At 39.1% G+C, this 15206-nt stretch overlaps 1 protein-coding gene across 2 annotated transcripts in view; it reads right to left on the bottom strand.

Annotated features, from left to right (window-relative positions):
- The window catches only part of NOX4 (NADPH oxidase 4), a 187446-nt gene that overhangs the window by 140878 nt on the left and 31362 nt on the right, over positions 1–15206 (bottom strand). The window contains exons 3-5 of one of the 2 annotated variants that reach the window (XM_005896256.2): positions 12037–12147; positions 10145–10229; positions 4805–4902 (exon numbers count right to left, since the gene is read on the bottom strand). In XM_005896256.2, coding sequence (XP_005896318.1) covers positions 4805–4902; positions 10145–10229; positions 12037–12147 — 294 coding nt within the window. The remainder of the gene's footprint in view (positions 1–4804; positions 4903–10144; positions 10230–12036; positions 12148–15206) is intronic. The other variant, XM_005896258.2, reaches the window with a different exon arrangement.

Here is a 15206-nt window from a genome sequence, read left to right as displayed (position 1 = left end):
TTTTTACAATGCTAGGGGAGATTATGCTGGTGGTGCTGTTAGTTGCTCAGTCATTTCCTACTCTTTGCCACCCCATGGACTTTAGCCTGCCAGGCTCCTCTATCCATAGAATTCTGCAGGCAAGAATACTAGAGTGGGTTGCTATTCCCTTCTCCAGGGGATCTTCCCAACCCAGGGATCGAATTCATTTATCCTAATTTACAGGCAGATTCTTTACTGTCTGAGCCACCAGAGAAGCCCAGAGGAGATTATCATACACACAAAATCCAATTCCAAGAAATTTATCCATTTGAAAAGGGAAGAATATTGGATGAGAAGTCAGAAGGTCCAAGCTTTCATCTTAATGGCCAATTACAGGCTAGTGGGTGTGGCCTGAAGCCCACCCTTTGATTATTTTGGGATTCAATACTTTTAGCTATAAGGTGGAAACATTAATATATGCTCTGTCTACCACAACTGCTAACTGCACCTAGCAAGTGTCAAAACAGTGAGAATCAAAAGTAATAAAATATATAGAGGGGGTTATGCTGTGCAAATTCAATGCAAAGAACACTGAGAACTAAAATGTTTCAAATGCTACTATGAAAAGTATTGATAATATTCAAATAAGGAAGACAGCTTCCTTCTAATTAGAAATACATTAACATTGTTCCTGTAATATTTCCTTTAACTACATCCCCATGATATAATGGACTGAAATAAACTCCCTTCTGTCTTCTGGAAATCTTATATCAATGCCCAGTAGAATGTGGATTAATTTTTTATCCAAAGGGGCCTAATATTATACAACTTATGAATTACTTTTCTCATGCCTCCATTGAATCCGTGGTCAGACCAAGCTATATACAAAGTGGGAAGCCATTTAAATAATTTCAGGGACCCTAAATAAGGACCATTTGCCCAAGAATAGCTCTTCATCCAGCTTAGGTCCAATGGCTTCTAGTTAGAAACATGGCGTTAAAAACAGAACTAAAGGCTAATCTAGAGTATCAAAGTGTTAGTCGCTCAGTTGTGTCTGACTCCTTGTGACCCCATGGACTGTAGCCCACCAGGCTCCTCTGTCCATGGAATTTTCCAGGCAAGAATACTAGAGTGCATAGTCATTCCCTTCTCCAGGGGATCTTCCCAACCCAGGGATCAAATCCAGGTCTCCTGCATTACAGGCAGATTCCTGACCATCTGAACCACTAGGAAGGCCCATAATCTTGAGGAACCTAATACATAAAAAACTAGGAAAAATACAAGATGGACTGAACAAAGTGGTAATACCAGAAATATGAATAATTAGCTAGGAAACGTCAGAAGATGAATAAAACTGCTAGGGAATGAAGACAGGGTGTAAGAGTAAGAGACTGTTTCACAGATGACAAGATGAGGCCAACTGAGCTATTCCATCAGGATTGTACCACCCGTCACAAACTGGAGAATGCAGGGGTCACTGGGGACGTGGAGAAAACAAGAGTGTGAGCACACAGCAGGAACAGTAAGGTGCATGACACAAACCCATCCTTTCCAAGACAAGTCACAGAAGAATACAACTGTTTATATATGCATTATTTCTCCGTGTGAATGTGTGTGTATTTTTTCATCTGAATCTAGTACATGGCCTGATACCTACTAAGCACTCCAAAATATTTATTAAAAGAAAGAACAAGGGGAAAAAGATATGATTGAAGAAGTGAAGGAAGGGAGGAAAGAAGCGGAAAAAAAGGGAAAATGTAAATTAAAATGAATTACTAGTTTTTATCCATCTTATCAGCAGTATTTTTTTTAAAAAAATGAGTGAGGTGTAGAAATAAGCATTGCAATAAAATTGGTAGAGTGTATCAACTGGAAGTGTTTTTTGGAAAGTAATTTGTCCAACAAAACTAAAAATATGTGTACCTTTGAAACCAAAATTACTTCTATAAATCTGCCTAGCAGAACTGTACAAAAAAAATAAATTTATTAGCATGCAGTTTATGACAAAAACCTGGAATCAGCTCAACATTCGTGAATAAGAAAAAGACTAAAAATAAATTATGGTATATTCATATGAAGAAGATGAGGTAGATGTATATTTTCTGATACAGTAAGTCACAATACATAAATTGACAAATTGCTATAGCTAAAGAATATTTATCATAAAACACCACTCAAAATAAGAAAACATAAAATCATTACCTGTGGCTACTTTTGGAAGAGAAGCTTTCAATTTTCACTTACTTGGGAGTTCTAAAATATTGTACATTAAGGCTCTATCTCTCTTAAAGTTAAATAAACTTAATACCTATAAATCCTAAAATGACTAGAATACTGGCATCTTAAGAAAAAGTATATTAAGATAAAATTATTAAATCATTACAGTTATTGAAGACATATTAATTATAAAGCAGAAGAGAGAAGCAAAGAAGTAAAAGATTAAAAAAGAATTTTCATGGCAGTAGTAAGATACAAGTAACCCCATAAGATCAGGGCAAGTGATGGGAGATAGGGAGAGATGGGAGGCTCTCTCTGGGATGAAATCATTACATGCAGAGCTTCCACTGGCATCTCCATGGTTCTTAATGCTGGATATACTCCTGCAAGGTGGGAGACCCGTGTTCGACTCCTGGGGTTGGGAAGATCCCCTGAAGGAGGGCATGGCAATCCACTCCACTATATTTCCTGGAGTATCCCCAAGGACAGAGGAGTTTGGTGGGCTACAGTCCATGGAGTCACAAAGAGTTGGACATGACTGAGCAACTAAGTATAGCATATACTCTACAATCACCTGGTGAACTTTTTAAAAATATTTCAGTCATTTAGTCGTGTCTGACTCTGTGACCCCATGGTCTGCAGCACACCAGGCTTCTCTGTCCATCACTAACTCCCAGAGCTTGCTCAAACTCATGTCCATCGAGTCAGTGGTGCCATCCAACCATCTCATCCTCTGTCATCCCTCTCTCCTCCCTCCTTCAATCTTTCCCAGCATCAGGATCTTTTCCAAGGAGTCAGTTCTTCACACCAGGTGGCCAAGTTATTGGAGCTTTAGCTTCAGCATTAGTCCTTCCAATGAATATTCAGGACTGATTTCCTTTACGATGGACTGGTTGGATCTCCCTGCAGTCCAAGGAACTCTCAAGAGTCTTCTCTAACACCACAGTTCAAAAGCATCAGTTCTTCAGCGCTCAGCTTTCTTCACGGTCCAACTCCCACATCCATACATGACTACTGGAAAAACCACAGCTTTGACTATATAGACCTTTGTCGGTAAAGTGATGTCTACTTTTGAATATGCTGTCTAGATTTGTCATAACTTTTCTTCCAAGGAGGAAGCGTCTTTTAATTTCATGGCTGCAGTCACCATCTGCAGTGATTTTGGAGCCCAAGAAAATAAAGTCCGTCACTGTTTCCATTGCTTCCCCATCTATTTGCCATGAAGTGATGGGACCAGATGCCATGATCTTCATTTTTTGAATGCTGAAGAGTTTTTTCACACTCCTCTTTCACTTTCATCCAGATGGTCTTTAGTTCCTCTTCGCTTTCTGCCACAAGCGTGGTGTCATCTGCATATCTGAAGTTATTGATGTTTCTCCTGATAGTCTTGATTCCAGCTTGTGCTTCAATCAGTCTGGCATTTTGCATGAGGTACTTTGCATGTAAGTTAAATAAGCAAGGTGACAATATACAGCCTTGACGCACTCCTTTCCCAATTTGGAACCAGTCTATTGTTCCATGCCCAGTTCTAACTATTGCTTCTTGATCTGCATACAGATTTCTCAGGAGTGAAACTTACCTGCATACAGATTGCTCAGCAGTGAAAAATATTAGGGGCTGCCTCTAACCCAGGTCAACACAATCACACTGGTATATTAAAAGATACTAGCATAGTTAAGGGATTAATCTAGGGCTACTTGTTATTTTGGTTTAATGATTTACGTCCATGTTTGTTTGTCATTACTTTGGCCTTTGACTTGTCTTGGGAGGGAGGTCGAGCGCATGGTCACAGAAGTACAAATCTAGAGAGCTCTGGGGATATATAAGGGGAAGATGGAGTGGGGAGAACAAGCTATTAAGTCACTACCAAACTGAGCAGAACAGGGCGGGCTTCTGATCACAGGGGACCCTGAACATTTTGGTGTTGATGCAGTCTTGGCTTTGAGAACCAAAGGCAGCCTGAGGACACCATGAGAGTGTCAAGCAACAGAGATCTAACTAGGGCTGTGCAAGTTCTGTTTCTTGGTCCAGCTCGGCTCCCTGCACATACAATTCCACTTTATGGGCAGCTCCACATGGAGAAGAGCACCTCTAAGTTAGATATTGCCCCCTACAGAATTCAGCCCAAGGTCACCTATTATAAGGATTACGAAACAAAATAAAACAAAGTAAAGCATTAAAATTCAATAATATTTTTAAATAAAATCAACTGATGGTCTAGGATCATCAAACAGTCAACTTTCTTTTCTGCCCTTTTCCTCCTCAAGCACAGTACGAGTTCCTGAAAGATTTTTACCCTGTTGTGTTTTTCCCCAACAGTCTCCACTGAGTGATGGGAATTAGACAAAACGCTTGGGAGGCAGAAGGCAGGCCTGAGCGGCAACCATGTGAACACTGCAGAGCGCAGTAAGTAGACACTCTTCGAACTTTCAGGTTCAGCAGGAGAGACTGTGAAATAGTAATTACATATATTTTCTATTGAAAAGGAATAAAACTCAATTTGACAAGTGCATTTTAAAAGCACTCAAAAGGAGCAGCAAGGCACAAATTTTCTGCGAAAATCACAGACCCTCATTAGTCATCTCACGATAAGTGAAAGGAAAATGAGAAGACAGAGGCCACCCACCTCCTCTCGGTATCTTGCTGCGTTCAGTTCGACAAAATCCTCGCGGTAGTTCACTGAGAAGTTGAGGGCATTAACCAGGTGGGCGGCCACGTGCACACCTACAGAGTCACACCAGTCAGTGGGGTTTTCAGAGACACTCAATAAAGGGGAGTTGGTTCCTCTCCTTACATAAAGACAGGGTCACACTTTGACAACCATATAGGCAATAAAATGTTCGATTAAAAGGGAAGTCTTAAAAGCACAAAGAATCTTAATTACACACAGTTTTAGCATGAGAAATAATGTAAAGAAACAGAATTTTCAAAAGCCAAAATAAAATAACCCTAATAAGTCAAGAGTTAGAAATACACCAACACACACTGACACACATACACACACATGTGTGTATAATAATACAGGAATTTATTTATTCATTGAAGCATCTCCTGAATACAGTAACCCCTCCTTACTCATTGTTTCACTATCTGCAGCTTTAGTTACCTGTGGTCTGAAAACATTCAGTGGAAAATTCCAGAAATAAACAGTTTATAAGTTTTAAATTGCATGCTGTTCTGAGTGTGATGAAATCTCTGGCTGTCCCACTCCACCCCACCTGGGACGTGAATCATCCCTCAGTGCAACACATCCCACCCGTTGGCCACTTAGTAACTGGCTTGGTTATCAGATCCACAGTTTGAGATACTGCAGAATTTGTGATCAAGTCGCCCTTGTTTTATTTAATAATGGCCCCAAACTACAAGAGTAGTGATGCTAACAATTCAGATATGCCAAAGGAAGCTGTGAGGTGTCTCCTTTAAGTGAAGAGGTGAAAGTTCTTGACTTAATAAGGAAAATAAATTTCCTATGTTGAGGTTGCTAAGATCCACAGTAAGAGTGAATTTTCTATCCTAGAAATGGGAAAGGAAAAAGAATTTTGTGCTCACTTTGCTGTCACACCTTAAAATGCAGAAGTGACCAGCCATAGCACAAATTGGTACAATAAGATACTTTGAGAGAGAAGAGGATCACATTCATTTAGTTTTTATTATAGCATATTGTTACAATTGTAACATTAGTAATTATTGCTAATCTTTAACTGTGCCTAATTTATAAACTACACTTTATCACAGGTGTGTTTGTATAGCAAAAAACAGTATATACAGGATATATCATCATTGACTTCAAGCATTCACTGGAAGTCTTGGAAAGTATCCCATGGATAAGGGGGAACTGCTGTATTACATCTTTTCTGATCTTTCGCCTCTCCTACAGCTCCAAACCTGTTATATATTTTGAATACTTCACTGACACTCAACCTAAGATAAAAGCCCATGAAAAGGCTTTTAACCAGTTAACAGTTTTCACAGTCCACAGATTTAAGACATAGTGTTTCAATCCAGGAGTAAAAGTGTTGGTAACAACTTCACGGGCCAAAAACCCAGGAAGATAATAATCACCATGTAATAATCTGCCTACAATGGTGCACTAATGAGTAGTCAACTGACTCAGAGCTTATACCAAAGAGTTAGGAAATTACTAGAGAGTTGAAGAGAAATTCCTTCTGGCATGGTCAGAAAAAAGAAAATTATCATGAGGTTAGAGAAGAAAGAAGCAAATGACATTTTGCACAGCACTATAATAGCCTCCCCCCTTCTCAAGCTTTCCTTATAGATGAAATAAGGTTAAAATTAATGGCACATTACAATGTACTGGAAAGAGCAACATTTAATTAGTTAGAAAACCTGTTTTCTTGCCCACATCACTTGCCTACTAATGCCTCAGTTTATTCTTCTGTAAAATGGTGATGACAGAAATAAGAGACTTAATAAGATAAATGAACCAAAATTGCTGAGTAAAACATTACAATTTATACTTTATGGAGTGTTGTGATTCAAAAAAAGACATGGCCTGGAAAGTGAAAATTCTACAACCAATCCGACCTAGCATATGAGATATATGTAGATGGCCAAGTGTTCTGAATTACTCCCAAAGACAAATGAAAGTGAGAGAGAAGGGATAGAATGTTAGATAATCTAGGGGTTATTTAAAGGATTCATAAACTAGTGCCAGTGCCCAGATTAAAGGAAGGAAAAGGGTCCTACAAGTAAATAGACAGGAAACTGAAGGTGGTTAACTAGCACGCAAAGACAGGGTTCCAAAGAAAAAAGGCTGTCCAGGTGATACTTGACTATGGCACAGATGCGAAACATTATTGAAGCAAAACTGTGTCCTACAGCTTCAGCATTTCTAAAATCTATAGGAAAAAATCCCTCTATTATAAACAGAAGGCTTACTTGTTCACTACATATTTTATGTCTCCAAAGTTCAAAGGCATCCTAAGAGGAAATCCCATTCTTTTTAATTCTCCCGAAAAAGTTGCCCTAGGTAACAGCTGTATGAAATATATCCTTAAGAGATACATTCACCTTCCTTAAAAGGTTTCGTGTGTGTGTGTGCTCAGTCGTTCAGTCGTATCTGACTCTTTGCGACACCATGGACTGTAGCCCTGACCTGCCTCTTGAGAAACCTGTATGCAGGTCAGGAAGCAACAGTTAGAACTGAACATGGAACAACAGACTGGTTCCAAATAGGAAAAGGAGTCTGTCAAGGCTGTATATTGTCACCCTGCTTATTTAACTTATATGCAGAATACATCATGAGAAACGCTGGGCTGGAAGAAGCACAAGCTGGAATCAAGATTGCCGGGAGAAATATCAACAACCTCAGATATGCAGATGGCACCACCCTTACAGCAGAAAGTGAAGAGGAACTAAAAAGCCTCTTGATGAGAGTAAAAGGGGAGAATGAAAATGTTGGCTTAAAACTCAACATTCAGAAAACGAAGATCATGGCATCTGGTCCCATCACTTCATGGGAAATAGATGGGGAAACAGTGGAAACAGTGTCAGACTTTATTTTTGGGGGCTCCAAAATCACTGCAGATGGTGACTGCAGCCATGAAATTAAAAGACGCTTACTCCTTGGAAGGAAAGTTATGACCAACCTAGATAGCATATTCAAAAGCAGAGACATTACTTTGCCAACAAAGGTCCATCTAGTCAAGGCTATGTTTTTTCCAGTGGTCACGTATGGATGTGAGAGTTGGACTGTGAAGAAAGCTGAGCGCTGAAGAACTGATGCTTTTGAACTGTGGTGTTGGAGAAGCCTCTTGAGAGTCCCTTGCATTGCAAGGAGATCCAACCGTTCCATTCTAAAGGAGATCAGTCCTGGGTGTTCTCTGGAAGGAATGATGCTAAAGCTGAAACTCCAAATCTTTGGCCACCTCACGAAAAGAGTTGACTCATTGGACGCTAGGAGGGATTGGGGGCAGGAGGAGAAGGGGACGACAGAGGATGAGATGGCTGGATGGCGTCACTGACTCGATGGACATGAGTTTGAGTGAACTCCAGGAGTTGGTGATGGACAGGGAGGCCTGGCGTGCTGTGATTCATGGGGTCACAAAGAGTGGGAAACGACTAAGTGACTGAACTGAACTGAACTGGACTGTGGCCCACCAGGCTCCTCTGTCCATGGGATTCTCCATGCAAGAATACTGGAGTGGCTTGCCATTTCCTCCTCCAGGGGATCTTCCCAACCCAGGGGTCGAATTTGTGTCTCCTGCATTGGCAGGCATATTTTTATCACTGAGCCACCTGGGAAGACCCTAAAATGTTTTTTAGTTTGAAAGAATTCACAGCTTTTGATTTTAGGCAGCAGAGCAAAAGTGATGTGCTTTGTGTGGATTTTCTCATTTAATCCTGTTTTATAGATAATACATCCCTATTTTACAGATAAGAAAACGAAGGGTAAGCTAAGGGGCTTTGCTGGTGGTCCAGTGGCTAAGAATCCACCTGCCAACGGAGGGGACATAGGTTCAATCCCTAGTCCTGGAAGATCCCACATATGCCACAGCTACTGAAGCCTGCTATAAACAGAGAAAGCCCACAGCAGTGAAGACCCAGCAAAGTCAAAAATAAATAAATCTTTAAATCAAGAAGAAAAGAATGGTGACTTAGCTATGGTCAGACCCCTAGTGAGCGGCAGAATGCAAACCCTCTGAATCACAAGCTCAGTCATGGCAACACTTTACACTATCTCAGTCTTGGGGTTGTTCTCCAACTGATGGAATATTTGGACAAAACTACCATCTAGAAAAAAATCAAGTTAAGAATGTACCAATGTTTCCTGATCATCCTCCATTTTTGACCTATCACTCTCTAGCTTTAATCCAACCCTAATCCTTAGCACAAATGGCGACCCACTCCAGTATCCTTACCTGGGAAACCCCATGGACAGAGGAGCCTGGAGGTCTCTATAATTCAGGGGTCATAAAGAGCTGGACACGACTGAATGACTAAGCAAACAAACACAGTAGCACTGAGATAATTTACTCACGAGGTTGTAAATTATAATAATTAATTCTATCCTAAGAACGTCACATGCATGTTTTCATTTTCCTCTTAAAACCATGAGGTAGGTGCTGCTGTCAATCCATTTTAAGGTTAACAACAAAATGAAGATCAGAGAGATTATGTCTCCCAGTAAGGCAGATGAGCAGCTGGGAACAGACTATACAATCCATTGACAGAGTCCATGTGCTTCCCAGGTGGCACTAGGGTGAAAAGCCTGCCTGCTAATGCAGGAGACAGGTTTGATCTTTGGAGCTGGAAGATCCCCTGGAGAAGGAAATGGCAACCCACTCTTGTATTCTTGCCTGGAGAATCCCATGGATTCTCTCCAGTGGAGCCTGGCGAGCTACAGTCTATATATAGGTTCACAAAGAGCCAGACATGACTGAAGTGACAGCATGCACACACCTAATAAAAATGTTTATAACTTTCTGTTTCAAAACTTTGCTCAGGATAAACATTTATTTTAAAATGATTCTTAAAAATCAAATATTCTCACTTTACATTTAATCTTGGAATTGAGCAGAATAAACTTCCACAATTTTGACGTTTGCTCTTCTGCCCAAGTAGTAATATCAAAGAAACATTTAACAAATATAATTTTGAAGGAATCATATTCTATGAATGCACATTTCACATTTTAATTTTCAAGAATTTAAACTTCTATCATGTCATTACTTTTAGAGGTTGAAAACTTTTAATCACCTTCTTTCAATCTTTCTAAATGAAACTATTTCCTTTAAGAAAAACAATCATTACCAGCTTAAGGACCAAACTTTGAATACATATAGAAATATACTTGACCTACCCATTTTCTGTAATGCCACTAGATACATTTCTTTACACACATGGAAGAGAAAATTAAGCTACATAATAAGAAAAGCATACATGATAAAAATGCCATCCATAAAATGTCCTAACATAATACTTAACATCTTGCGGTTTTCCTCACCTGAGAAAATACAGATAGTCACACCACAGGTTATGTGGAATGTTCTGCTTTTATCCAACAATCTTCTGGTTCTCCGGCTTGGAACCTAAATTTAAAAAAATTTAATATGATAAAAGTGATGCAGCAAATCAGTGACATGCACAAAGCTTTGGAAATACAGCAGAGGTCTATCAATTAAAACCTGATGAGATGAAGTATGATGAGATGAAGTGTTCTCTAGTCAGTGCAACACTCAAATCATTAGAGAGAATGTGAAGAGGCTTAGTACTGATATGGAAAGACACACAAGATATATTGTTAGGTAAAAATGTTACAACACATAAACTACACAATGATCCTATACTGTTTAAAATTAATGTCACTGTACATGTTAACATACTCGCAGGCATTTTTCTCAAACTGTGGTTGTGCTGGCAGAGCAACATTAGGGGGACCCTTCACTGATAACTTTGCATATTTCTGCAGTGTCTTCATTTTACAATATGTGTGATTTCCTTTTGTGGTCAAAAACTAAGATTATTTTAAAATAAAACAATTTCATCTACAGGTTTAAATGCCTGCTTGATCTTGTACAAAAATAAAACGTCAAGCATCTTTACATACTATGTTTCACACTGGGGGCAATTCTCTAAGTCTTATTAAACGCTGAGACTTAGGTGGGCACTTTCCATTTCCTGTCATTTATTTTCTCTTTCTTCATACCACGCCAATGGCCAGCCACAGGGATCTAAACCTAGCATTTTGCAGTAGCTGGCAACCTACAGAAAGAGTTATTTCCACAAATTACTGCATTAAGAGTAAAGAGTTTCTAAATATAATTTCATGAAAAGATTGAGAACTTTAACTGCAGTAAATCCATTTACACGAACTTCACAGAACATCAAAATGACCTCATGTTAACAACTCCTTTGGAAATATCAGTATCGATCCAGTAGTGACTAACTATCTTAGTGAAGAAAGCAGTGAACACACATGTACCTAAACACACACACACGGACAAGAGAAGGCAGAAAACAATTTCAGTCGGATTTTTAACTTTCAAAGAGCTTTTCTCTTTTCTCAAATCCTTTCTTTTACACTTAAATATCATACACGACGTCACATCATATCCAAGAACTCTATTTCAAGTCACTGACACAGCTCAAAACAGGAATGTGTTTTAAGAAACTGCCACCAAGGCCAGCAGCCATCCTGTGTATTATTGAAAGCCCGTGGGGCTCTTGGGCCTCCCTGGTGGCTCAGACGGTCAAGAATCCATCTGCAGTGCATGAGACCTCAGTTTGATCCCTGAGTTGGGAAGATCCCCTGGAGGAGGAAATGGCAACCCACACCAGTACTCTTGCCTGGAGAATCCCATAGACAAAGGAGCTTGGCTGACTACAGTCCATGGGGTCGCAAAGAGTCAGACACGACTGAGCGAATAAGCACAGCATGGGGCTCTAGTGTGCACACCTGCATTTAATTAAATGAAACTACAAGACTTCAATGAGGAATAGTTTAGTGGAAAGAGTTCAGCACTGGGGCTGATCTCAGCTTTACCATTCACTAGTCCTAAGGTCTTGGTCAAGTTAATTAAACTCTCTGTGCTTCAGGTTCTTTGTTTGCAATACCCCCAAAATCATGCGAGGATTGACAAGTATATATGTGAATTCTATATATGTTAGCACAGTATCTGATACTCTTTCTATTACCCACTGCCCTAACTTACTGTTGTAGAATAGTTCAGTGATCACCTTAACAGATGATGGGTATTTATTACATCAGGATCATCTTTGAAGAAATCACTCCAGCAGAAATTCAGACCATGAAAATTAAGTAGGACTAACGTGATACTTTTACACTTAATTGCTATGCTGGAATCAGTGACTAGAACTTTTTTTTTTTTTTCTTACCTTCTGCGATCCTCGAAGGAAAGCCAGGAGGGTGCGGCACATGGGTAAGAGGATAAGGCTGCAGTTGAGGTTAAGAACAGATGCAGAGGCTCTGCTTAGACACAATCCTAGCTGAACAAATAAGGCAAGAGTCAAAACACAGTTAAGGACACAAGTAAACTAAAAACACGCTGCTGACCTCACCCTGCAGAACCATGGCAAACGCCAGCTCCTGAATAACCCTCTACCTTCTCTCTTACCGAAAGAGAGCTGGACTCTTTCTCTTCTGCACTGCCATAAAACTTAGCCTCCTTTCATTTCTACTAGTGCTCTCATCACCTGATTACATCATTTCAGGGCAAGGTCAATTTCTTATTCCACTCCTCCTATAATGTTCTGGGTGGTAAGAGCCCTAAAGTTTCAGAATATTCTGTGCATCCACACAAGTGTAGAGTTGACTCCTTTGTTCATTGATAAGTTAACAAGAATTTCAAACAAAGGCCTTTTCAATTGTGTACCCTCTAGAGCACTCTTAGCCTCCACATAACTCCTTTCCACACTAGGATCTGCCTTTAAGCTCTCCACCTAACTGACACCACCCATCTTTCAGGCTTCCTCCTAAGTACTCCTCCTCTAAAGTTCTTCCCTGATGCTTCCCTGATACCACACAAAAAAGATGTGGTACATATATACAGTGGAATACTACTCAGCCAAACAAAGGAATAATGCCATCTGTATCAACCTGGACTGAACGGACCTAGAGATGATCACACTAAGTGAAGTGAGTCAGAAAGAGAAAGACAAATACCATATGACATCACTTATATGTGGAGTCTAAAATATGATGCAAATGAACTTATCTATGAAACAGAAACAGATTGCAGATAGAGAAAAGACTTGTGGTTGCCAAGGCAGAGGGGAGTGCAGGAGGGACGGATTGGGGGTTTGGGGTTAGTGATGCAAAGTATTACATACAGAATGGATAAACAACAAGGTCCTACTATATAGCACAGTGAACTATATTCGATATCCTGTGATAATCACTAATGGAAAGGAATATGAGAAAGAATACACATATATGTATAGCATATATGCATAACTGAATCACTTTGCTGTACAGAAAAAATTAACATAACATTGCAACTCAACTAACAAAATAAGCAAATACAATATTTAAAAAAAAAAAAAAAGGTCTTCCCTAACCCAGAACCAAGAGAGATCCCAGATCATCTGTGCTTCATACAAAGCTGATCATAACTACACTATACAACGTATTTTTCAAAGAAGCACACCCCTCTGGTATGATCCAGTACTTTTTGGCAACTAATTTTAAATCAAATTCCTGCTAGATTGACATCCGCTGTTGTCTGATACTATCTACATTCTTCATACAAACAGTGTATCACATGAAAACAAGACATGGCGTCATATTTGTGCACTTGTCTTGGAATAAACACAAAGCTACTTTATGTTAAGGGTATCAACTAAGAAATAGGTGTACATTGGGGTACACGTGTCTCTTTTGATTCTGGTTTCCTCAGTGTGTATGCCCAGCAGTGGGATTGCTGGGTCATATGGCAGTTCTATTTCCAGTTTTTTAAGGAATCTCCACACTGTTCTCCATAGTGGCTGTACTGGTTTGCATTTCCACCAACAGTGTAAGAGGGTTCCCTTTTCTCCACACCCTCTCCAGCACTTATTGCTTGTAGACTTCTGGATCGCAGCCATTCTGACTGGTGTGAAATGGTACTTCATTGTGATTTTGATTTGTATTTCTCTGATAATGAGTGACACTGAGAATCTTTTCATGTGTTTCATTGAAACATGTAAAATATCTTATGTGAAACGAATCGTCAGTCCAGGTTCGATGCATGATACAGGGTGCTCGGGGCTGGTGCACTGGGATGACCCAGAGGGAAGGGATGGGGAGGGATATGGGAGGGGGGTTCAGGATGTGGAACACATGTACACTCATGGCGGATTCAAGTCAATGTATGGCAAAACGAATACAATATTGTAAAGTAAAATTAATTAATTAATTAAAAAAGAAATAGGTGTAGGTCAACTGCTTTACTTATCTTAAAATTGCTCATGATCCTGAAATTCCCAACTTAACTCCTGGCAAAATAGCAACTCTGTTACATAGTGTTTACTGTCAGCACATGAAGTATTATTCCTGAAGGGGAGACAGGGTAAGAAGCCAGGTCAGGAAAGCCATAATTTTCATTGAGTTATATGAAAAGTAATTAATCTTTCCAATTAGGCTATTTCTCCACCATGAGTTTGAACACCTCAGGGATACAGTTCAATGAGTATACCAGTAAATGGACAAAGAGAAACAATCCTCTATGGACTATCTAAAAAAAAAAAGTGTTAAATATAATTTTCTCACATCTGCGAGCAAAATGATCATTTCAGAGGGATAAGTTTTTGTTGTTTAGGCCTCCAGAGAAATAGAAGAATTGTTATCTCTTTTTAATCTGGATGTTTATATAAAAAAATTTTAGCTTGAGGGCTTTTAATGATAATTTTATCTGCAGTTCTAATGTACTAGGACAAAAACTCGCTTAAATACATCAGCTAAAATCTATCATGTATGTTCAAGTCTTAAGAAATACACATAAATTATTCAAATTTTCTTTGGGGTTTAGTGCTTTAAAGAAAATTCTTATATATTTTGTATTTTATAACCATTTATTGAATATCTGGAAGTGTTTTATTGCTGTGTTTACATTAAATCACAGTAATTTAATTCAAAGTGCCTTTAAGTGTCTACTTGGGATAAATGAAGCTTATTTTAGCATTCCACTTCTTCCTTATGATGCTGCAAAATCTAACTGGACATTTTACCAAGAACTCATTTCCTCATATATGTTTGTTCCTGAACATGGTTAGCTCTTTAAACCAAGATGAAAATTCCTTTTTATTAGGTTATCAGAGTACAAAATTCTCTCATTCAGAAGCAGTCAAGACAGTAAGGAAACGGAGACAGATATCAGTTAAGTGGCACAATCATAGGAAACCATCTAATCCACTTACTACATGGGTAATATTCTACAGCTAAGATTTGTTTTATTTAGTCATTATTAATTCATGATCTTCGTAAGAATCAGCTACTTCAAATGTTCACTAAAAAGAAATGTCTGCCTAAGTTATGTGTCCAGCCCATTCTATGTGGATGACATGTTCTA

Source organism: Bos mutus, chromosome 29 (genome assembly GCF_027580195.1).
Source record: "Bos mutus isolate GX-2022 chromosome 29, NWIPB_WYAK_1.1, whole genome shotgun sequence".
Taxonomy (NCBI): Eukaryota; Metazoa; Chordata; class Mammalia; order Artiodactyla; family Bovidae; genus Bos; species Bos mutus.
The sequence above is the reverse complement of the archived record's forward strand: the minus strand, read 5'-3'. Positions and strand labels throughout refer to the sequence as shown.